Source organism: Sturnira hondurensis, unplaced genomic scaffold, assembly GCF_014824575.4.
Source record: "Sturnira hondurensis isolate 20B ecotype Veracruz unplaced genomic scaffold, ASM1482457v3 Scaffold0014854, whole genome shotgun sequence".
Classification (NCBI taxonomy): domain Eukaryota; kingdom Metazoa; phylum Chordata; class Mammalia; order Chiroptera; family Phyllostomidae; genus Sturnira; species Sturnira hondurensis.
In genome coordinates, this window is record NW_028087485.1 from 10595449 (window position 1) to 10618499 (window position 23051).

General features: G+C 50.7%; 1 protein-coding gene across 1 annotated transcript; it reads right to left on the minus strand.

Moving 5' to 3' along the window:
- Positions 1-417: 417 nt before the first annotated feature.
- On the minus strand, positions 418-21163 carry SLC68A1 (solute carrier family 68 member 1). The gene is made up of 9 exons (XM_037064040.1): positions 21080-21163; positions 13085-13273; positions 12603-12685; positions 11594-12046; positions 11344-11467; positions 10695-10791; positions 9757-9928; positions 9487-9680; positions 418-1969 (listed from the first exon to the last, which is right to left on the minus strand). The coding sequence occupies exons 2-9, from the start codon at positions 13250-13252 to the stop codon at positions 1707-1709; spliced, it is 1554 nt and encodes a 517-aa protein (XP_036919935.1). The 5' UTR covers positions 13253-13273; positions 21080-21163; the 3' UTR covers positions 418-1706.
- Positions 21164-23051: the final 1888 nt, after the last annotated feature.

Genomic DNA, 23051 nt, shown 5'->3' on the forward strand with positions numbered 1-23051 from the left:
CTGTAGTCAGTGCTGGGTGGGTACAGGGAGGAGCTGGGGGCCGAGTCTGAGGTGGTGACTGGGCCTAGTCCATCCTCTAGAGGGCACTGATGCATCAGCCAGACTTGGCCATCCTTCCCTCAAGTCCCATACTGCTAAGTCCTTGGGTCAGAATCCTCCCAAATGAGAGCAACAGCATTTGACACCCCTCGAGTCAAAAGTCTCTCAAAACTTCCATGTGTATAAGAAGCTCAAGAGCTTATTAAGATGCAGTTCCTGGGGCCAATGCTCAGATACTCAGATTAATCAGTTCTCCATAATTGCAGGGAAATTGCCAGGCACATTACAAATGTTATCCCATTTGATCCAATGACCCTACATGGGGTATTTTTATCACCTATTTTATAGATGAGGAAGCAGAACCACAGAGAAGTAATGTAATTCCCAAAGCTCTGCCCTTTATTAGCTAGGATTTGAACTCCACAGTATAGCCCTAGGGCCCACATTCTTAGATACTATGCAGACCCTCAACAAATCATTGGCCCAGAGCAGAACTCCTCTGTCGGGGTCAGTTTTGCCACCCATACACATTTACCAATGCCTGACAACCAATCTGGTTGTCACAACAGGGCAGGAGAGGGAGGGAGGGTGTGTTCCTGGCATCTAAGCAGAGGCCTGGGATGCCAAGGCTAAGAAACACTAACCCAAAGCAGAGCTTTCCAGAAACCGCGTGCCTGGGCCATACCCCAGACCCGTGAGAGCAGGATCTTGGGGGACAGGGTGTAGACATTTTTTAAAGCTCCCTGGTGTCTCCAAGGTTGAGGACCACTGGCCTAAGAGCAGCGCTCTTCCCTAACCACCAAGTCCGGCAGTGGGGCTACTACCTGGAGGCCTTTTGCTCCCAAGTGCCCATGCGGTCACCGGTCCACGTGTCTTCCCTGTGACTGCCATGAATGACGTGGGCGGCCTCCCTCTGAGTGCTTTTTGTGTTACTTGAGGAGTCTTATTTGCCAACCCACCAACCCACCACTCCCACACATAGCACAGACCGTGGGAGTGGGAACACAGGGACTTTAATTGTCCGTGATGAACAGAATCTCCTGAGGGGCCACATGGGGGCAGGGAAGCACTTGCAGCAGTGGGGGTACGCTACTTCAGGCGCTGCTGAGGCAGAGAACCCACTGGAAAGGTGAAGGGAGGGGCTGGTGGGGCTACAGTCAGCTTCCCAGGACCAGATGAAAGGGGCAGTTGTGTGGTATCAAAAGTGGTTCCTGAGCCTACAGGCAGCGCCAGCCCCAGCCAGGTAGTGGGATAGGCCTCCCTGTGGCAGCCCCATGTGACCACAGGGCATCCCCAATAGATGGTCAGCTGGACCTCTGTCTGTAGTCAGTGCTGGGTGGATACAGGGAGGAGCTGCGGGCCCTGAGTCTGAGGTGGTGACTGGGTTCTTGGTTCCCTTCTTGGTTCTTTTCTTACTTTTCCCCATGGTGGGGTGGGGGCAGGTCCCTGAGCAAATTTGGCCCAGCCCTTGTCCAAGCTGGGCCAGACAGCCAAGCAGGATCTCAGACCCATTGGCACCCCTGGCTCAGACCCAGAGGAGCCCATTCTGCCATCTGGCCTCCAGGCCGCACCAAGGAAGGCAGGGGAGCAGAACACCAGGCTGGAAAAAGTGGCTCTTGCCCAGAGCTATGGGCAGTGTCCTCATTAGGATGGCCTTGCTGTACCTCTCACACTGTCTTAATGTCCAGGGTCTGAGCTCGTGACAGGTTCTGGCGCTGGGCTTTGACCACGTGCAGGTGTCTCCCATGCAGCGTGAACTTGGACCAGGTGAACAGCTGCAGCAGAGCACAGGTGATGGGCACCAGCACCAGCAGGTAGAAGCAGCCCTGGCGGAGCGTTGGGGCCTGAGCTGGGGGTGGGGCTGGGGGCTCTGGCCAGAGGTGGGCACTCCCGACAGGGATCAGTGGGGGCTGCTGGAAGAGATCATGACCTAGGACAAGAGAGGGTACAGAAGTAAGAGGGTCAGCCCTGGGCTCCCACAAAGTCCATGGCACCACATCTCAAATGATACATGTACAGAGCCAAAATACAACTCTTCATTCCTCCCCCAACCTTGCTTCTCCCATTCTTCACTTCTCGGTTAATGGCACCACCATCCACCCAATGACTGGGGCCAAAGACTTTAAAGTCTTCCTACATTCCTTGGTTAACTTCAATGCTCCCCGACAACCAATCCTTCACCTGTACCAACTCCAAAACACATCTCAACCCACATATTTCTTTCCAGCCCCCAGCACCACCCTGGTCCAAGCCTCTATCACTGCTCCCATTGCCTCCCTACAATACATTCTCCATGTAGCAACCAGAGCCAGCTCTTAAAAGTACACATCAGGCCCTGGCTGGGTAGCTCAATTGGTTAGAGTTCATCCCCATATGCCAAGGTTGTGGTTCAATCCCTGGTCAAGTTACATATAAGAATCAACCACTTCTGGCCAAGATGGAGGTGTAGGTAGAAACACTGCCTCCTCGCACAACCAAGTTTAAAGACAACAAAGTTTTAGCAACAAAAACGCAACCAAAACAGACAGAAAATTGAACTGTACAGAAGTCTGACAACAACGAACCATTCAGCCATACTGATAAGAGGGTCGGAGTCAGCAACTGGCAGAGCGGGGTCGCACAGGAAAAAGTGGCCAGACCAACCCAGGCGCACAGGCAGCGGCTGGCGAATCCCAGGCATGGGGTGGCAACGAGCGGACCCAGTGGGGGCGCAAGGTGGCTGGCTGACCGTGGTCACATATTCACACTCAGATAAACTAGGCAAAGGAGCAACCAGTGAGACAGACCATGCAAACGAGGGCCCCAGGGGTGGGAATTAAAGCCTAAAAGCACCAATTAGAAAAACTTTCAGGGTCGAAGTGCCGGGAGAGGCTCCCAGGCTCACAGAGTTTGTTGGAGAGACCCACAGGGTCCTGGAGGGTACACAGGCCCACACACCTGGGAACTAGCACCAGGGGGGCTCCATTTGCTTGTGGGAAGCAGCAGAGGGGACAGAAATCCAAGAGTGCAGAACAAACACCATTGCCCCTCTCTGACCCCGCCCCCACATACAGCGTCACAACCCAGTGACCTGAGTCATCTTGCCCTGGTGAACACCTAAGGCTCTGCCCCTCATATGTAACAGGCACCAACAGACCAAAACATTATGGCTCAAGCAGAAGAACAGCTCAAAGCCCCAGAGTCAATATTCTAAGCGACCAGGAGATAGCCAACCTATCAGATGCACAGTTCAAAATACTGGTGATCAGGATGCTCACAGAACTGGTTGATTTTAGTCACAAACTAGAGGAACAAATGAAGGCTAAACTAAGTGAAATGAAGGGATATGCACAGGAAACCAATAGTGATGGAAAGGAAACTGGGACTCAAATCAAGGGAGTGGACTAGAAGGAAGAAAGAAACAACCAAACAGAAAAGGAGGAAGAAACAAGAATTCAATTTAAATAAAATTTTTTAAAAGGTGGGGGGGGGGGCAGGGCTGGGAATACAAGACAGAAAACTGTACTTGAACAAGAGTTAAATAAAAATTTAAAAAAAGAATTCAAGAAAATGAGGAGAGGCTTAGGACCTCCAGGACATCTTTAAACATTCCAACATCTGAATTATAGGGGTACCAGAAGGGGAAGAGAAAGAGCAATAAGTGGAAAACTGATTTGAACAAATAATAAAGGAGAACTTCCCCAGTCTGGCAAAGGAAATAGACTTCCAGGAAATCCAGGAAGCTCAGAGAGTCCCAAAGAAGTTGGACCCAAGAAGGAACACACCAAGGCACATCATAATTACATTAGCCAAGATTAAAATGAAGGAGAGAATCCTAGAAGCAGCAAGAGATAAGGGGACAGTCACCTACAAAGGACTTCCCACCAGACTGCCAGTGGATTTCTCAAAAGAGAAAATACCTTACAGGCAAGAAGGGGCTGGAAAGAAGTATTCCAAGTCATGAAATCCAAAGACCTACAGCCAAGATTGCTCTATCCAGCTAAGCTCTCATTTAGAATGGAAGGGTAGATAAAGTGCTTCTCAGATAAGGTCAAATTCAAGGAGTTCATCATCACCAAGCCCTTATTCTATGAAATGTTAAAAGGGACTTATCTAAGAAAAAGAAGATAAAAAAATGAACAGTGAAAGGACAGCAAACTCACAGTTATTAACAACCACACCTAAAAGAAAAGCAAACTAAGAGGATAGCTAGATCAGGAGCGGAACCATAGAAATGGAGATCACATGGAGGGTTAGCAACAGGGGAGTGGGAGGAGGAGAAGAGGGGAGAAGGTACAGAGAATAAGTAGCATAGACAGTAGGGAGAAAATAGACAGGGGGGAGGGCAAGAATAGTAGGGGAATTATAGAATCTAAGGAACTTGTAACACATGGACATAAACTAAAGGGGGGGCATGGTGGAGGGGAATGAATGGGGGGAATGGGACAACTGTAATAGCATAATGAATAAAATACATTAAAAAGAAAAAAAAACAACTAATGGGGACTTCTGGTCAAGATGGCGGCATAGGCAGACATGGCCCACTCTTTGCACAACCACATCAAAATTACAACTAAAATTCAGAAAAACTATTACTCTGGACCATTAATAATCAGGTTGAATGGAATTCTGACAACTATGGAATTAAAGACACCACATCTACCCAGGAGGGGCGCAGATGTAGAACAAACAGGCTGGCCCATCACCGAACGTGTGGTGGATAAAAATTCAGGAGGGATATCTCAGGAGTGAGGAGTCCCAGGCCCACACCAGTGCCCTTCCCAGCTCAAGGTTCCAGTGACAGGAAGATAAGTCCCCACAACTTCTGGCAGTGAAAACCAGTAGGAGTGAGTCAGTGGAAGAAACTGATGGAGCCCCAAGTAGTTCCTCTGAAAGAACCCACACATGGACTTACTCAGACTCACTTCCTCTGAGCTCTAGCATTGGGGTAGCATCTTGAAAGGGAGAAACTGAAGTGTCTGGCATCAAGGCAAGCAGAGTCTGTTGTCCATTTGCTAAACCCTCTCCCCACAGAGCCAGCAAACTGGTGCCACATCTGAGACTCCATCTACCTGGCTAACTCTGTTTGACCTGCTTTGGAGATCCCCACCCAACTTACAGGCCCGCCCAAGCTGCTTTTCCTTGTGAATGGCTGGTCTTGGCTCCCTAAGTCCTCTCAAACAAGCAACAGCTGGCCTCAGTGAGCCCCAGGCCCAGCACTAGCAGCAGCAGCAGCCAGCCTGGATTCACAGCGTGGCTTCACCTGGGAATCTCCAAGCCCAGCACAAGTAACAGCCATCTCATATTGCTTTACAGCTCATGCAGAGTGGCCCTAGGAAAAACACAGATGGGGACTGAACTTGGCGTGTATCACCTGGGAAACCCCTACAGACCACATTGGAGAACCACTACCCTGCCCCTGCACAGTGATCCTCTGCAGAGGGCAGAGCTTGGTGGTCAGTGGTCACAGCCAATCTTGCCACTGACTGGCCTGGGTAAATCCCTCCCATTGTTCTGCCAAAAGTAACCAAGGCTCAACTATAAGAGGAGGGTGTACTCAGCCCACACAAATGGTGCACCTTGAGTACCTAATTTGGGTGATAGGGGTGGCTGTGCCCCTGGACCCTACAGGACACCTACTACATTAGGCCACACTACCAAGGCACAAAGTCAAAGCAGCTCTACCTAATACACAGAAACAAAGGGAGACTGCCAAAATGAGGAGACAAAGATAGATGGCCCAAATGAAAGAGCAGATTGAAACTCCAGAAAAAAAGCTAAGAAATGGGAGATAAGCAATCTATCAGATGCAGAGTTTAAAACACCGGTTATGCCTTGGCTGGTGTTGCTCAGTGGATTGAGCGTGGGCTATGAACCAAAGGGTCACAGTTAGATTCCTAGTCAGGGTATATACCTGGGTTGCAGGTTGGGTCCCCAGTGGGGGCCATGTGAGAGGCAACCACACATTGATGTTTCTCTCCATCTCTTTCTCCTTCCCTTCCCCTCTCTCTAAAAATATAAAATAAAATAAATAAAACACTGGTTATAAGGATGCTCAAGGAACTTAGTGAGGACCTCAGCAGCATAAAAAGGATCCAGTCAGAAACAAAGGGTACACTTATTGAAATAAAGAGCCATTTATAGAAAAACAACAGTAGAGTTGATGAAGCCAAAAATCAAATAAATGATCTGGAACTTAAGGAACCAAAAAACAACCAATCAAAACAACAAAAAGAAAAAAGAATTAAAAAGAAAAACAAAACACGAGGATAGTGTAAGCAGCCTCTGGGACAACTTCAAGCATTGCAACATTGACATCATAGGGGTGCCAGAAGGAGAAGAGAAAGAGTAAGAAATTGGAAATCTCTTTGAAAAAATAATGAAAAGAAACTTCCCTAATTTGGTGAAGGAAATAGACATGCAAGGGAGCATAGGGAGTCCCAAATAAGATGGATGCAAAGAGGCCCACTCCAAGACAAATCATAATTAAAATGTCAAAGGTTAAAGATAAAGAGAGGATCTTAAAAGCAGCAAGAGAAAATCACTTACCTACCTACAGGGGAGTACCCATGAGACTGTCAGCTGATTTTTCAAAAGAAACGTTGCAGGCCAGAAGGGCCTGGCAAGAAACATTCAAAGTCATGAAAAGCAGAGACCTATAGCCAAGATTGCTCTACCCAGCAAAGCTATCATTTAGAATTGAAAGGCAGATAAAGAGCTTCCCACACAAGAAAAAATTAAAGGAGTTCATCATCACCAAACCATTATTATATGAAATTGCCACGTCCAGTGCTAACCAGGTCAGCTGACATAGTCACAGCTTGGGGACAAAGACTTCACAGAAGTCTAACCATGTCGGTTGACACAGTCACGACTTGGAGATGACGGCTTCACAGAAGCGTTTTCCAGCAGGACGGACGTGGCATTAGTGGATATATGGTGTTGCTTTTATTCTCACTGTTTCTTAGTATTCTAACCTTTGCACTTCTGATAATTTGGAATCTCCTAGAATTAATGACCACTCTCAGAGGAAAAACAACAGTTGGCTCAAGTCCTAAGCAATATCACCCTGGCTGAATTTAGGCATTGTACTTTACTTATTTGTTCCTGTGAAAGCCACCCAAGAAAGAACAGTTCAGGGAAAAATACGTATTCCCACAGAACTGCCTCATAGAATAGCAAAACCCCTTTAAGAAAATAGCCCCTGGTTGTCAAAGAGTTGTTAGAATAACAGCCCCTCCTTTACCTTGAATAGGAATATATATCAATTAGAATTAGACAGGCATAAAAACAGAAGAAGCTGGTTAGCTATTACAAACTAAGCACATAGAAACAACTACCAAGGAGTTAGAGTCCACAGTACACAAAAAACATTTTAGACAGCAAGATAGATAGCTAAGTTAGACATCAAAAAGGCCTTATAATTGCCTATTGCCTCTACTCAGTCTAGCGTGTCTTTTTACCCCATAATGAATTTCTGAGAAACTTAATAAATATTAAGACATTCAAACTCTATACATACAACCACTTCTATTTGTTTGATTAATAATTCTCCTAGTTAAATTAACTTTTGTCTTATATAACTGAATGTATGGGAACTTTTGTACTTTTCCTGGTTACCTTTGTATTGATTGTTTCTACTTAACTAATCAAACAAAACACCTGCAAAATATTAATCAATGCCAAAAATGAAAACATAAAAAATCAGCTTGTACTTGCAATAAATGGAACAGAGCTTCACTGTCCTTTGAGGCGTGTGGTCGTCTGTTACCCATCGCCGACGCCTACTTTCACCTGTGGGACCCTTAGATAAGCTGCGGCCGGACGGCGGCATGAAATGTTGTCTTGGCTGATGTGGCTCAGTGGACTGAGTGCTAGCCTACAGACCAAAGGGTTGCTGGTTCGATTCCCGGTCAGGGCACATGCCTGGGTTGCAGGCCAGGTTCCTAGGTGGGGGCATGTGACAGGCAACCCATTGATGTTTCTCTTGCATATCGATGTTTCTCTCCCTCTTTCTCCCTCTATTTCCCTCTCTCTAAAAATAAAATTTTTTCAAAAGAGAGAAAGGGAAATGTTAAAGGAATTTATTTAAGAAAAAGAAGATCAAAACTATGAACTATAAAATGTAAAAAATATAAATCTATCAACAATTGAATATAAAAAACAAACTAAGGAAACAAGAAGAACAGAGACAGAATCATGGATACAGAGCATTTTGATGGCTGCCAGATGGGGGGCGCTAGGGGGGAACGGGTGAAGAGGTGAGAGGGTAAGAAGTACAAATTGGTAGACCATGTCACCCCTGCTTAAAACCCTTCCAATAGTTTCTTGTATTTTTGGTTTGGGTTTTCTTTTTTTTTTTAGAGTACACTTATGAAAGCTGGGGACAGTGAAACAGGGAAGTAAAGCCTAGGATTGAAGACGTAACAGGAAAGAGACTAGGCAGGGCTGCTCTGGCTCACTGAGAAACCAGAGAAAAGGGGGCCTTGGAGACAGGTTCAGGGGGTGAGCCCGGGATGACCTGCTGCTGCCCCTTGCTCCCTGGCTGGAAATATTTCGGGGACCCTTGCAGTTTAGGAGGTACAAGCCTGTGGGGGAAGAAGGGAAGGGAAAGGTGCAGGTGTGCTCCCAGGAGGCAGAGTTCACCAACAGTTTCTCTATGAACTGAGAATAAAATCCAAACTACACCCTGCTCTCTACAGCCTTTATCCAGCTTCATCCAAGCACTCCTGGTACCTTGGGCCTTTGCACCTATCACTCCTCTGTCTGGGATGCACCAGGATCTTTATAGACCAAATCCTTCCCATTCGGTTTACATCCTGGGTGTCGCCTTCTCAGAGACCTTGCCAGACCACACTAAGTAGCTGTTCAGTCACACTACAGTAAGTCCTCACTCAATGCCATCAATAGGTTCTGTGTGATGTTAAGTGAAACAGTGTGTGATGAAACAGTTTTACCATAGGCTAATTGATACAAACAAGAGTTAAGTTCCTACAGTATCTTGTCAATGCTATAATGAAACAACCTCGAGCAAAACCACACCTGTCGAAGACCCACTGTGTCTTTACCTCTGCACTGTCACCACGGCTGTTTTCTCGTTTGGCTGTTATGTCACCACAGCCCCCTCCTCCCTGAGGAGAATACAAGCCTCATGACGGTGAAGACCACGAATGTCTGGCTGTTACCTCCCTAGCACCCGGCGCAGCTCCTGGTGGAGACAGCATTCCACCCCCGTCCGCTGAACCCATGAATGAACTACTGAAAGAAAGGAAGACCCAGAGACCCAGGTTTCCTCCTCCTGTGGGGAGGGGCAGAGGCGGTGTGGCAGCCCAGGGTGGCCTAGCCCCAGCCAGTGTCAGCAGGCTGCCATTCTCCCCCTCTCGGACCGAGAGCCTTGCCAGTCGGTGTGCCAGCTTAGCTGTGCCCCCCTGGAGCCTCAAGAGCCCCTCGCCAGCCCGCGGCCCTCACCTGTGTAGAAGCACAGTAGCCAGGTGCCCAGTAGCGGGGCGAAGGTTTGGCCTGGCTTGGTCACCAGGGCCACCATGCCAAAGAGGAGCGCAGAGGCCGCCTGCTTGCGGTGGTTCAGCACCAGGTCCTCATCCACCAGGTCAGTGACCACCAAGGTCAGCAGCTTACAGGTGCCCTCAGTGAAGACACGGTTGCTGCCAGCAGAGAGAGAAGGCAGGCAGGAGTGAAGGGGAGGGACAGAGGCATGGGGTGCGGGAGGGCAGGGCGTACCTGGCGATGAAGAGGCAGAGCAGGCCCGGGAGGTCCGGGCCGGCCAGAAGCATGAGCAGGCTGAGGCCCAGCTTGAGCAGGAAGAGTCCCCGCACCACAGCGTAGACGCCCCAGCGCCGGCACAGGGGCAGGAAGTAGAGGTTGTTGAGATGGGGGGCGACATAGGAGATGCCTGAGGAGAAGGGGTGCGGCCCTGTCAGGGGCACCACGGCGACTTCCACAATCTTCCCCACCTTTTAAAACGAGGGAACCAGAGGCTACGTAACCACATGCCAGGCTCCCTGCTGACAGCGAATTTGCATCCTTTTATTCAATCCTCTCGGACTTTTAACGTAAGTACTATTATCACTCCTGCTTTATCAGTGAGAAAGGGAAACCCGAAGAGATCAAGTAAAACACACCCAAGGCCGGACAGTGAATAGGCAGTCCAGGCTTCGCCCTGGCTGGGGCGGCGCAGTGGGTGGAGCGCCCAGTTGGGTTCCAGGTCAGGGCACACGCCGGGGCTGCGGGCCAGGTCCCCAGTAGGGGGCGTGCGAGAGGCAACCACACATCGGTGTTTCTCTCCCTCCCTTCTCCTCCCTCTATAAATAAGTAAATAAATAAATAGTAAATACTTACGCTTATTATTTATTTATTTATTTATTTATTCATCCATAAATAAATACTCACACTCTGGTCTTACACCCATAACAGTGACTAACAGTCTCTGCTGTCACCCAGACCCCGTGCCCCAGCGCCTCTGGGCAGCACCAGCACCAAGAGGACCACCATGAGAGCAGCCCTGCGCCCTCCTGCCCACAACAGGCTTCCGCCCCTTCCTCAGGAACACAGAGCGCAGGGCCGGAGCTGCACCCTCACAGCAGCGTCAGCCCTCCCCCACCCAGGTGCCTGCAGTTGGGCGCCTCTGTCCGCCTAGCCCGCCCAAGACGCTCACTCACCCAGGAGGAAGGAGCCGGTGGACAGGGAGATGCGGTCAGAAAGCAGGTGCTCCAGGAAGAGGGGGAAGAAGTTGCTGTTGAAGTGGCAGTGGAAGACCTGGAACCAAGCGGCAGCGAGGAGGCCGCTGGGGCGGGAGGGGGGCCAGGAGCAAGAGCAAGAGCAGCCTTCACCCCCACACCCCGCGACGTGGAAAATGCCAGAGCGAAACCTAATACCAATTCCTGGTGCTTATTCAATTTTGCTAATAGAAGCAGTGATAAAGTTGTCATTAGCACCAATTAAAAGCTTTTTCTTTGCAATTAGAAACACCTTAGTAAAACAAGCTTAATAACCTACAAACTATTTCCAGATTCGGCTAGTTTATATACTACTTGTGTTTTGGAGTGGCACTTGATGTTTTAAAAAGACTGTCATGGAGTTCCCGGATAGACACCCCTTTTTCATGCCTTCTCTTTGCAGGACACAGCTGCCTCCAGCGCTGAGACTTGCCCAAGATGGCGCGAGAATCCAGGGTTTTAACTACCCAACCTGTGTCCTGCCTTCAAATCACCCTGCAGTCATCACACAAGGCCCAGAACTGATTTCGCAGTTTTTGAGAAAGGTGTTCCCATATCCTAGCCATCCTGGGTGGGGCGACTGCTCCCATACCTGCACCAGGTCCATGCCCACGAACCACAGGAAGTTCCGATGATGTGCCAACTGCCGGAGGTACTGGCCCAAGGTGATGCTGCCCACCTCCTCGCCGCCCACAGGCAGCTCGTCTCCACACAGGCTGTGGGGCAGAGGGGAGTCAAGATCGGCCTGGGGCTGGGCCAGAGCCACCCCTGCCCCAGGGCAGCCATGCATCAGACAGGGGTCCGGAGCTGAAATCAGACCAAGGACCATGCTAGCCACTCACCCGCTATCCACAGCCAGGTCTGGACACCCTGGCTCCCTACCAGCCGCCTCAACCCGCTGCCGCAGCAGCTGTGTGGCCCCCACAAAGCCTAGCCCAGAGCCAGCAGCCAGTGCCACGCAGAAGGCACGGAAGGAAGAGAAGTCCTCCTTGTTCCAGAAGGCGTAGGAGGCAAAGACAGACAGGGAGCCAGCCGCACTGAAGAGGGAGCAGTAGAAGTTGAGGTGGGTGCGGTCGTGGGCTGAGAGGGCCAGGTCGGCCAGCAAGGCGTGGTGGTGCAGGTCCACGAGCGTCAGGAAGCCGTCATAGAGGCACAGGCACAACAAGAACTGCAGGCCGGCGGGGGCCCAGGGCACCCAGAACGCCAGGAAGGACAGTGCCAGCAGCGGCCCGTGCCGGCCAAGTGCCCGCACCCGTGCAAGTACCACGGCCCTCGAGGAGAGCCCAGGGCCCGACCTGCCAGGGAGAGGGGGACTGTTGGAAGATGCCCTTGCAGCCTTGGGCCCAGTTCCCCCTGCCCAGACCCCAGAAGAATGACAGAGCCCAGAGTGGTCCTAACAAGCTTCAAGTCCTCAGCCTCCGATTTAGGAAACACAACTCACCAGTGGGTACTCTAACCTCTGCCACTGGCCAGCCTGCCTGCCAGGACTGAGAAGTGGGGTGTGATACCCATTTTGTCAGGGTTGGGGGCAGTGATGGGCTGAAGTGGGGATGGGGGAAAGGAAGCTGCCAGAGCAGCCGAGTGCTGGTGATGCTGTGCCCAGTCCTGAGGGCCAGGCAAGCAGAGCTGGGGTCCGTCTCTCCCCCAGGAGGCCAAGGCCAGCACTTAGGCATGGCCACTTCTCCGACCTAGACAGAGTCTACTCTGACTTCGGGGAAGGGAGGAATCCTGCAGAGCAGCTAAAAATGGTCCCCCTTTCTTCACCTCCCACAAACACAGGCAGGGTCCTCCAGCCCTGGAGAAGAGGGGGATGGGACAGGACCAGTTATGAGCCTTCCCCAAAACACACACCGGGCCTGGGAGCCGAGGAACTGGCGGTCACTCAGCCAGCCGAAGAGGGGGTCGTTGAGGCTGTTCCACAGGAGAAACACCGTCTGTGGGTAGAGGGGACATGGGGCAGGTGGGCTCCAGGCAGCCTCCTCTCCTAGGCTTTCCCTACCCAGCCTGCTCACCACCCCTCAAAGGTGACACCAGCTTTCCTGCCTGCAAATCTTTGCTCAGGTCAGTCCCTCTGCTAAAATCCACTCTACAGGCCACTACCCCCATCAAACTCCCACCCAGCCACTGAATTAATATATGTGAATACACAGGATAGTCCCTGGCTCATAGGACGGTGGCCAGAGCTGGTGTAATCCCCACGGAGGAGTCACCCAGACCTCCAGCTCCAGCTTTTCTTGCTGGGTCTTGGTGGGCAGCCCATCCTGCCCCAGGCTCCTGGCTGGGCAAGACTCAGCACTGCCATCAGCCCAGCTCCCACCCCAGCACGGACCTACCTCTCCGACCCAGAAGGCAGCTTTACTGATCTTGTACACGGAGACAAAGGTGTCCACATAGTAAAGAAGAAACACGTTGTGCAGAACAGAGGTGAAGAGGGCCAGGGAGCCATAGACCAGGGCTGTGGGCAAGCCCAATAGCCAGGCCTGGGGCCCACCCAGCCCCATGGCTGTCAGCCCAGCCTCAACCTAGGAGCAGAGAAGCGCTCGTGACCCTGGGCAGCCTGGCCATCCTTGTCCCCGAGGAAAAAGGAGCCAGTTGGCTACAAAGATCAGAGCCAGCTCTGCTCCAAACCCCAGACCTGGGAGTCATTTAAAAACTTATTTCTAACTGGAAGAAAGTTTGCCCGTTAAACAGAGCTGGGGGATCGTTAATGACATATAGGTGAAGCAATGCTGGCTGGCTACCACACCGGGAGTGACTCAAGGAAGCTGATAAAGGCGTGGGAAGCAAAGGTAGGTGTCCAGTGAGTGCTGAGCCCGGTCCAACCGTGCTCAGGCTGTGAGCTCAGTATCTTCTCTCATCTCTGCTATCTGACCTTAATGGCCTACATTACAACCTTGGGCTTGGGCACACGATGTACCTACAATGTAACTGCCAAGCTGCTTCACTCAAGCCTCAGTTTCCTCCTCTGTAATAGGGCAAATGAGATGATCATGCCTACTCTACAGAGAAACTTAAAGATTAAAGGGGTAAAGTGTTCAATAAATGGATGTCAGTGACATCACTGTTTTCTTTATAAAGTTCTTACAAAATGTATAACAATCTTATAGAGCAATGCCAAGCTCAGATGTGTTAAGTAATTTGCCCAACATCACACAGCAAAAATGTGCCAGATTTGAACGCTGGCCTGTCTGGCTCCAAAGACTTACCTGCCACTGGACCTCCCAAATCAGGGTCCTATGTGTGGTCAATGGAGAGAAACCTGCTGTGGTGTCAAGTTCCACAGATAGAGAAGAGTGATAAAATACGGTAAGAGCTACTACTGCTCATGCACTACAATTCCAGAAATTCCGCCTCAAGGAACTAATCCCAAAGGAATGTATGTGTGTAGAGATGTCCATGGCAGTAACATTTATAACAGCAAAAGGTTGGACACACCTGGCTGGTGTGGCTCAGTGGATTGAGTGCTGGTCTGAAAACCAAAGGGTCACCAGTTCAATTCCCGGTCAGGGCACATGCCTAGGTTGTGGGCCAGGTCCCCAGTTGGGGGTATGCAAGAGGCAATGGATTGATGTATCTCTTGCAAGATCACTGTTTCTCTCCCTCCCTTTCTTCCTCCTTTCCTCTCTCTTTTTTTAAAGATTTAATTTATTTATCTTTCTAAAAAAATAAAATAAGTAAAATAAAACAAAACAAAAAATAAAACAAAAAACAAAATTTAAAAAAAGAACAGCTTAGCCCTGACGGGTGTGACTCAGTGGACTGAATGTCAGCCTGTAAACCAAGGGGCCACTGGTTCAATTCCCAGTCAGGGCACATGCCTGGGTCACAGGCCAGGTCAGGTCCCCAGTGGAGGGTGTGTGATAGGCAACCACGCAATGATGTTTCTCTCCCTCTCTTTCTCCCTCTCTTCTCCTCTGTCTAAAATAAATAAATAAAATTAAAAAGAGCCCTGGCTGGTGTGGCTCAGTAGATTGAGTGCGGGCCTGCGAACCCCCACGATCGCGGTTCGATTCCCAGTCAGGGCACAGGCCTGGTTTGCGGGCCAGTTCTCAGCAGGGGACTCGCGAGAGGCAACCATACATTGATATTTCTCTCCTTCTCTCCTTCCCTTCCCCTCTAAGGATAAATAATGATAATAAAATCTTTATTTTAAAAAGTATTCTTCAAAAAAAAAGAAAAAAGAACAGCTTCATTAAGAAAAAATAAAAGTTGGACAGCCTAAGAATGCAACAAAGGGACTAGCTGAGCAAGCCCAATGCTCTCCAGAAATCGGAAGCATGTGGGTAAACTTGACACATGGGAGAGAAACTCAAGAACATGTCATGTGAAAAGAGAGAACAGAGGACAGCGTGGCATCTGGTTCCCACCCAGGTGGACTCGTGCGGGGACTGGCAGGCTACACTGACCATCACAGGTGGGAAAGGACGTAAAAGCCAATTTTTAACAGAGCACCGCTTCTCAGGCTGTAATGTGCTTTCAAGGCACCTGAGGGCTCCGACAAAATGCAGATTTTGGCTCAGTAGTTCAGGGTAGGAACCTGAGACCCTGCTTTTCTAACAGACACCCAGGTGCCACCACGCTGCTGGTCCACGACCACACTTGAAACAGAGGCATTAAGTCTGTCTCTGTTTTCAAGGCTCCAAGCTGCCATTCTCACTTCAGAAAAATGACCCCGTGTGTGCCTGCCTGACCCCCAGCGGGAAGCTCCGGGGGCTCCCTCTTCTCGAATTCCCTGCTGTAAACTGAATCGCATCCCCCAAAAAACATAGGTTTAAGTCCTAACCCCCAGTACCTGTGTGACTTTATTTGGAAACAGGGTCTGTGTAGATGTGACCACGTTAAAATGAGGCCACACTGAATCAGAGTGGTCACAACGGGGTCCTCTCGAGGAGACAGGAATTCAGGCACACAGACAGACACACGCAGGAAATGCCAGGCGAAGACGAAGGCAGAACCTGGTGCAATGCAACCCTGAGTCAAGGAGTGCCATGGACGGGGGACAGCCCCCGGGGCCCGGGAGAGATAAGCAGGGACTCATCTCCGGGCCACACTGGAAGAAGAGTTGTCTTGGGCCACACATTAAATACACACTCTTGCCCTGGCTGGTGTAGCTCAGTGGATTGAGCACAGGCCTGCGAACCAGAGGATCGCGGTTTGATTCCCAGTCAGGGCACATGCCTGGGTTGCAGGTCGGTTCCCTGCAGGCCAACTCCCATCAGGGGACGCACGAAAGGCAACCATACATTGATGTTTCTCTCCCTCTCTCCATCCCCTCTAAAGATAAATAAATAAATAAATAAATAAATAAGTACACACTCTAATGAAAACTGATGAGCAATGTAAATTTATGATTTTGTGTTGGGCCGCATTCATAGCCATCCTGGGCCACATGTGGCCCGTGGGCCGAGGGTTGGACACCCCTGCTCTAGATCCTCCTCCCAAAGGGAGCTTGATTTTGGACTTTTACCCTTCAGAACCATGAGAGAGTAAGTTTTTGTTGTTTCAAGCCACCCGGTTTGTGGTGATTTGCTATGGCAGCCCTAAGAGGCTTTCACCCACCCTCAGGCGCTGATCCTGTGTGAGTGCTTGTGACCCCAGCCTGCCCATTGGCCTCATCTGCATGTCCTTACACGCACACGTGTGTGTGCAGCTGCTCCCTCACTCTCACATACGCTCACACGCACAGCCAAAACTTCTGTTCCCCAGCAGGGTCAGGCCCCGGAGAGCCGACTCCAGGCCCTGTCCAACAGGGACGGCCCCACCAGACCTGTCCTTTCCCGTTGCCCGCCATGGCCTCCCCTCCCTGCCCAGCCTACAAGGGCCTCTGCTGTCTGGCCTCCCCCAGCCTATCCAGGCTGGCCTGCCTCGGACCCTCAAGCCACCTTCTGCTCTGGCCAGGCCTTTGTTCTTGTCAGAGCCTCCCACCAGAAGTACAGGCCTCATCTCCCCACCTCTGTCTTACCCACCCTTCAGGAGCCAGCACCGTGCCCAGGAGACCTTCCCCAGCTCCCTGGGCCCTGACCTACACCTTCGGCACCTGCACAGCAGACTCTCATGCCTGCTCCCACTCAGGATTTCAAAGGCAGGGCTTGTGTCTCCTCCTTCCCTGGGAGAATGGGTAGGGCTCAGCCACTCTTGCTCAGGAACAGACTGAATGGTGAGAAAGAGACTCTGATGGGAGAACAGGAGGGACTCTCACTGGGGTCACTCTCAGACTTGCTGGAACCCAAGTGGCAATCACTCAAGAGATCTGTATGCATCCCCACTGCCATGCTAGCCTGGCACCAGGATACACCTAATGGTGGAGGAATGAGAGAAGCAGCCAATACCACATGAAACCAGCCACTAAGTCTATGAGAAGTTCTCCCAGGCCACAGTGGTCCTGCCTTGCCCCAAAGCAGGAAGACAGTCAGGTGGCCTCTCCCCACAACCTTGAGCCCCTGAAGGAACAGTTGCTGGGAAATGTTTCTTTTTTTCACGGCTTTATTGAGGTGCCCCTGACATACAAAAATCTACACATCTTCAAAGGGTACAGTCTGATCAATTATAACATGTATGCACCTGTGAAGCTGTCGCCACATCTGAGATCACAAACATACCTGTCACCCTGCAAGTTTCCACAGCACCCTCTGAGTAACATAGCTGAAGGTAGACCCACTGGAGGCCTCGGAAGTCCTGACTCCACCACTTAGTACCTGTGCACCCTGGAGCGGCCTGCTTAACCCCTGTTTCTAGATCTGCAATACAAGGCCAACCTTCCCAAGGCTATTATTATTAGCAGTCCACGAGAAAAGACTCTAAAGCACCGAGCATGTTAAGTATGGAGAGCGCTTTAGAGAGTGTTACTATGGAACCCCTCAAGCCTTCCCTCCCCCCCATCACAAGGATGGGGTGGGGTTCATCAGAACTCCCTACCTCACCTCCACAGCCTTCTTTGTCCAAGGGAGTGAGGCTCCCCTTCCCACCCAGATGTCTAGTGACACCCCGTTGCTAGAGAAGGTGCACCCTGCAGGCAAGGGACTGAGCTCCAGGCCCCCACGCTGCGGCAACAAGAGAAGAAAACCTGAGAGGATGAGGTGGAAAGGTTATGTCTATGCCATCAGAAGGGCCTGGGTTTAATGCCAAATGCAGTTCCTGCTAAGAGTGTAACCTCAGGCGAATCACTGAGCCAGTCTGAGTCTTGGTTTTCTCACCCGTAGAAGGGAGCCACAATGCCTGCTCTGTAGGAGTGCCGGGAGAAGGATTGCACTGATGTCCACGGAGCCCAAGCACCATGCCGGTCACATGGAAGATGCTCAGAAACTGGCTTTTTTTTTTTAAACTAACTTATAACAGATCATGGTAGCAGCAGAATATCCTGGGCCTCAGGCTCACCTACTGGGTTGGCCAAAAAGGTTCATTTAGTTTTTTTCTGTATGATGGCTCCAGTAGTGCTTAGTTGTTTTTAATTTCATTTGAAACAATTTTGTTAGATTATATTGTGACAGCTGTCGCATCAGTGTGCATTTAAAACACGTATCAAAACTGGCAAATTTTTCTGCGGCCATTTTAATACTGAAGATGGAAGAAAATACACAATATTTTCAGTGTTATGCTTTATTATTTCAAAAAAGATAAAAACAACTGAAATGCAAAACAAGATTTGTGCAGTGTATGGAGAAGGCGCTGTGAAAGATCGAACATACCAAAAGTGGTTGTGAAGTTTCTTGGTGCTATTGACATTCTGGCCAAACAATTCTCTGCCGTGAGGCTGTCTTATGCATTGGAAGATGTTCAGCAGCACCCCTGGCCTCTACCCACTAGAAGCCAATAGCAGGAGATAGCTGACATACTAAAAATATCTAAATCAATAAAGTTATCGGTGAAAATGAAAAACGTCTCTTTTATTTTACAGAAAAAACTAACCGGACTTTTTGGCTAACCCAATATAAAGTGAGAATGATAAAGCCAACCACTTAAATTGCTGTGGGCTGAAATGCGAAAGGTAGACACAGCACCAAGCGTCATGTCTGGCACGTAGAAGACCCTCCCTAAACAGTAGCAATTATCCCTTTTTTCCAAGTCTCTGGAGTTTGGTTTCATGATCTTTAAAGGGCTTCAGTCAGTGTCCATTCAGCCAGACCCCAGGTTGAAGTTGTCTTTCCAGCCCCCGACACTGATGCTGCTCGCCGCCTGGCGCAGACTGCCATCCCTCAGACCCTTTATTGAGTGCCACCTCCACACCTTTCTTCGTGCTCTTTCCTCTGCCTCACTACCCTAGCTGTAACTATATACCATTCCTCGGGTGCACAGGACACCCCGGGCTTTCATATCTATTCTCATGAATCCTGACAACTCTGGTTACTATCTCCATCCTCATTTTATACGTGAAGAAACCCAGGCTCAGAAGGTAAGTAACTGGCCCCAAGTCACAGACGTATTAAGTGCCAGAGCCAAGATTCAAAACTAGTGTTTTTGACTAAAACATCTGAGCATTTCTCACCTCACTGTGCCCACCGCCTCCCACCATCTTATGAAATCCTGCTTCTTCAAGGCCCAGGTCAGTGGAGGTCAGGGGCACCAGCCTCCCTGAGGACTCCTAGTCAGGTGTTCTTTCTCTTTTTCAGATCCCTCGGCTCCCGTATCAGGATCCAAATGCCTGTTATCCTCCTCAGGCCCCCAAGCTCAAGGGCAAGGCCAGGTCAGACCCTCCTCTGATTTCTGCTCCCTGCCTCCACCAGGCTCCTTCACCACAGTAGGTGCTCAACTAATACATGTTGGATTGATTTGCCTCTAGAAGGCCAATATGAGCGTTGCCCAGCCCCACATAAGAGCAGCACCTATAGGAAGTGTCACGCCCAGATCCAACTGTACCCCTTGGCTCTGCCTTCTGCTTGGCTGTATAGAGTCGGAAATTGGCCTCCGTGGGAGTCCATCAGGATCATCATGGTACACCCTGATGAGCAGATGGGGGCAAGGCAGCAGGTGCACAGAGAGGACTAGTGATAATGACAAGAGTAACATTTATTAAGCTTTTACCATGTGCCCAGCACCGCACTAAGGAGCACAGAAACAATGGGCAAGAGAGCTCAGAGCAGGAAGGTAGAAAGACCTAAACACCAGGGTGTGGTGAACCGCACACAAGATTCTACTGTGGGACAATGGGATGGGGGGTGATGAAGTGACAGAATCAGACCTGCTTGGAAAGACCCCCTGGCAGGATGTAAAACTCTCTCCCCTCTTCCCCCATCAGGCTTCTGGGAGATAAAAAGCCAAAAAGGGTGAAAACAGTAGCTTCTCCCTGGTTGGGTGAGTGGGGCTGATGGATTTGGTGGAGGAAACCAAGGATGCCAGGCGGGCCCCTGGAGTGAGGGGTATCAGAGGAAGTGGGTGTTTGCTTCTGATTCCCTCGAAGACGGGAGGCTGTATGAGAAGCAGTTAGTGCAGAGGGGAAAGCTAGTAATGAGTCAAATCTGAGGTTGCGAGCCCAGGGTCATCTGAATTACCACTAACCAGCCACCTGAGTTTATTCCTACACCTATGAAGAGGGAGAAAAATCCATTCCCAGCCTTTCCTCAGGAGTATCACATGAAAGCACAAACATTAGGTGTGTTCTTTCCTCAACAAGTAGCTGACCTCAGAGTTGCCTGTTGTGTTTCATGTTTCACACCCCAGAGCCTTGTCTTCCTGCCCAGTTTCCCCACAGCAAGGCCCAGCCGGCCCTCCTCCTCAGGTTAGAAATAAAACTCCACCTTATGGGGGAGGGACCTTCTCCCTCTCCCTCCCCCGCAGGTAGCTGCAGCAGCACCAGAGGGTCAGCAACTTCATCCTAGGACCACCCAACCCTGAGGAGTTCGGGGTCTACCCAGGGGCTCTTCACTCAGGAGCTGGCGCTGAAGCACGTGGCCGTTCTCCAGCCAGTCTGCACGTTACAATCACCTGCTCAAGCACCCAAGCCCAGGCGTCAACCCTGACCAGTCACATCGGAATTTCTAGGGACGGAGCCCAGCACAGTGTCCCTTTAAAGCTCCCCAAGTCGTTGTACCGCGTCCCCGGAGTTAAGGGCCTTCACCTTAGCGAAACGGATGCGGGCCCGAAGCTTACCGCGACCCCAGTCCCAGGGAGCCCCAATGCTGGGACGCTCCCTCTCCGCTCGAGCCCGAGCTTCTCCCGCCCTGCCCCCGGGCTCTCCCAACCCCCAACCTGATCGCCTCGGGCACCCCCGCAGACAGCCCCCGGGGCTCCCAGAGAGGACTGCATTCCCGTCCCCCACGGTCTGTCCTTTGGGCCGAACTGGCCCCCAGTCCGGCCCGCTCCTGCCCCAAACCTCGCCGCGTCCCGCCCCTCACCGCAATCGCAGCAACCGGTGCCTACTCGCGGCTGCCGGGAACCAGGTGCGAGCCGGCGTCCCCGAGCACTCGGGCCGCTCCCCCAGCCTCTGCCCCGCCCCCGCGCAGCGATTGGCTCTGCCGGGCGAGCTCCGGGCCACCGCCTGGCAGGTAGGTGCCCTCGCACGAGGCTGCCGCCGCCATGTTTGTCACGGGCGCTTGCCCTTAGGGACCCAAGGAGAACGCGGAGGCTAGCAAGAAGGGGGCGGGTTGCCTGGATCCCTGACCTGCTCGTCCCCTCCTCAAAGCTTACTGCCATTTCAGTTTGAGGAAACTAAGCAAAATGGAATCAGCGTACTCAAACTGCTAAATCAAAGTAGGCTGCGGATGAGGAAGTTATTCTCTTCTTGCTTTAACGAGCCTGGGAACGTAAACGTTGGATCTTGCCCGTTGTGCTGAAGATAGGCATGAGAACTTGTAGGTAACCCTCTGAAGACCTTCAGAAAGAATACTCGGTGCCCAGAAACCTGACATTTGGACGATTGCCATCTCGGACCCACCTAGACGCTGAGTGCAGGGCTGTTCTTCTCAGGAACGTACTTTTTGCTGTAAGAACTCTCAGCTTTTCTTTATTCTTCAGAACTCTCTGGGTATTGCTTCGTTGTAGTTCCCATTTGTAAATCTCAAGACCCTCAAATAAATCTTTATCATTTATTTCTAGCCAAAGCCTCCTGATTCACCTACAATCAGCCAGCAAGTTTAAATCAACAAAGTTTTTCTGAGTGCCCCCTCCCCTCCCCCCATCCTTCCTTAGCATTAATTCAGAGAATGAGGAGAGCGCAGCACCTCTGTGCAGGTCTGACTGGATGCACAGCTGAGGCAGATAAGGAAATAGCAGTGACACCACCTGGGACTCCCTGATGCTGGACTGTGAGACTCAAGACCCGACAGCCCCAGCTTCAGCTGTGGGCACAGGCACCAGGCCCTAAGAGAACCAGCATGCAGCCCAACCTCCTCCTATTAATAAGTCATAGCAAAATATCAGGAGTAATGAGCCCTCACTATGTACTGCATCAAGAACTTTGTGTTCTCTGTTGCATCAAGAACTTTATGCATGTTCTCTGTTGAGTCCTCGCATCATTCTTTGGAGGTAGGTACTATTATACACATTTTTCAGATGGAACTGAAGCTCAGAGATTCAATAACATTCACACTATAAGCAACAGGTCCAGACAAGCTGGAATCCAGCTCTCCCGATTTCCAGAATAGAAGTCTTTTCCCTTCTTACCCTTGCAAGCCCTCAAAATTTTGTTTTGCTCAGTGCAATGTGGTGAGGATGTCCCATGTCTTCTCCCAACAGGTTTGTACTCTGGTTACATTTCCAGGTCATCAAACAGCACACACTCCAGACTGCTGCTTCCTAACCCTGGGAGACAGGGCAAAGAGCACGGCCTCTGGCAGGCCTGGGACTCCGTCCCCTAGCTCCACCACCTCTTTGTTAAGGTACGCTCCTTTTGTGAGCTTCTATGTTACGCCTTAGGAGGGTGGGGGGCACTAAATGAGAAACAGGGGCATAAGGGTCTTGCACACTTTTGGTCCTTATGCCTTTGTTGCTTGTTGTCAACAGGAATATCATTCTTTCCCTCCGTCCGGACAACCTGGTAAAGGGCCACCCACAAGAGCCCTAGTGTTGGGGGGCTAGAGGATGTTCAATCAGTTCTTGGGGAGTCCCCAGGGATCTCCTGAATCTTGCCCTCAGCATGCATCTCCCACCAGTCTGTCTCCTTTCCCTTCTCCCCATTCCTGCTCCTTCAGACTCTTCTTACCTCCTATGTCTCTCCTAAGCCACACGCACACGCGCACGTGCGTGCACACACACACACACACACACCCCATCACTCTTAGACTCCACACCATTTCAGCAACCCCTCCTGCTCCAGAGAGCCCTCATGACTAGAAGGAAGGCAACCATTTCTCCCCGTCCCTACTCTTA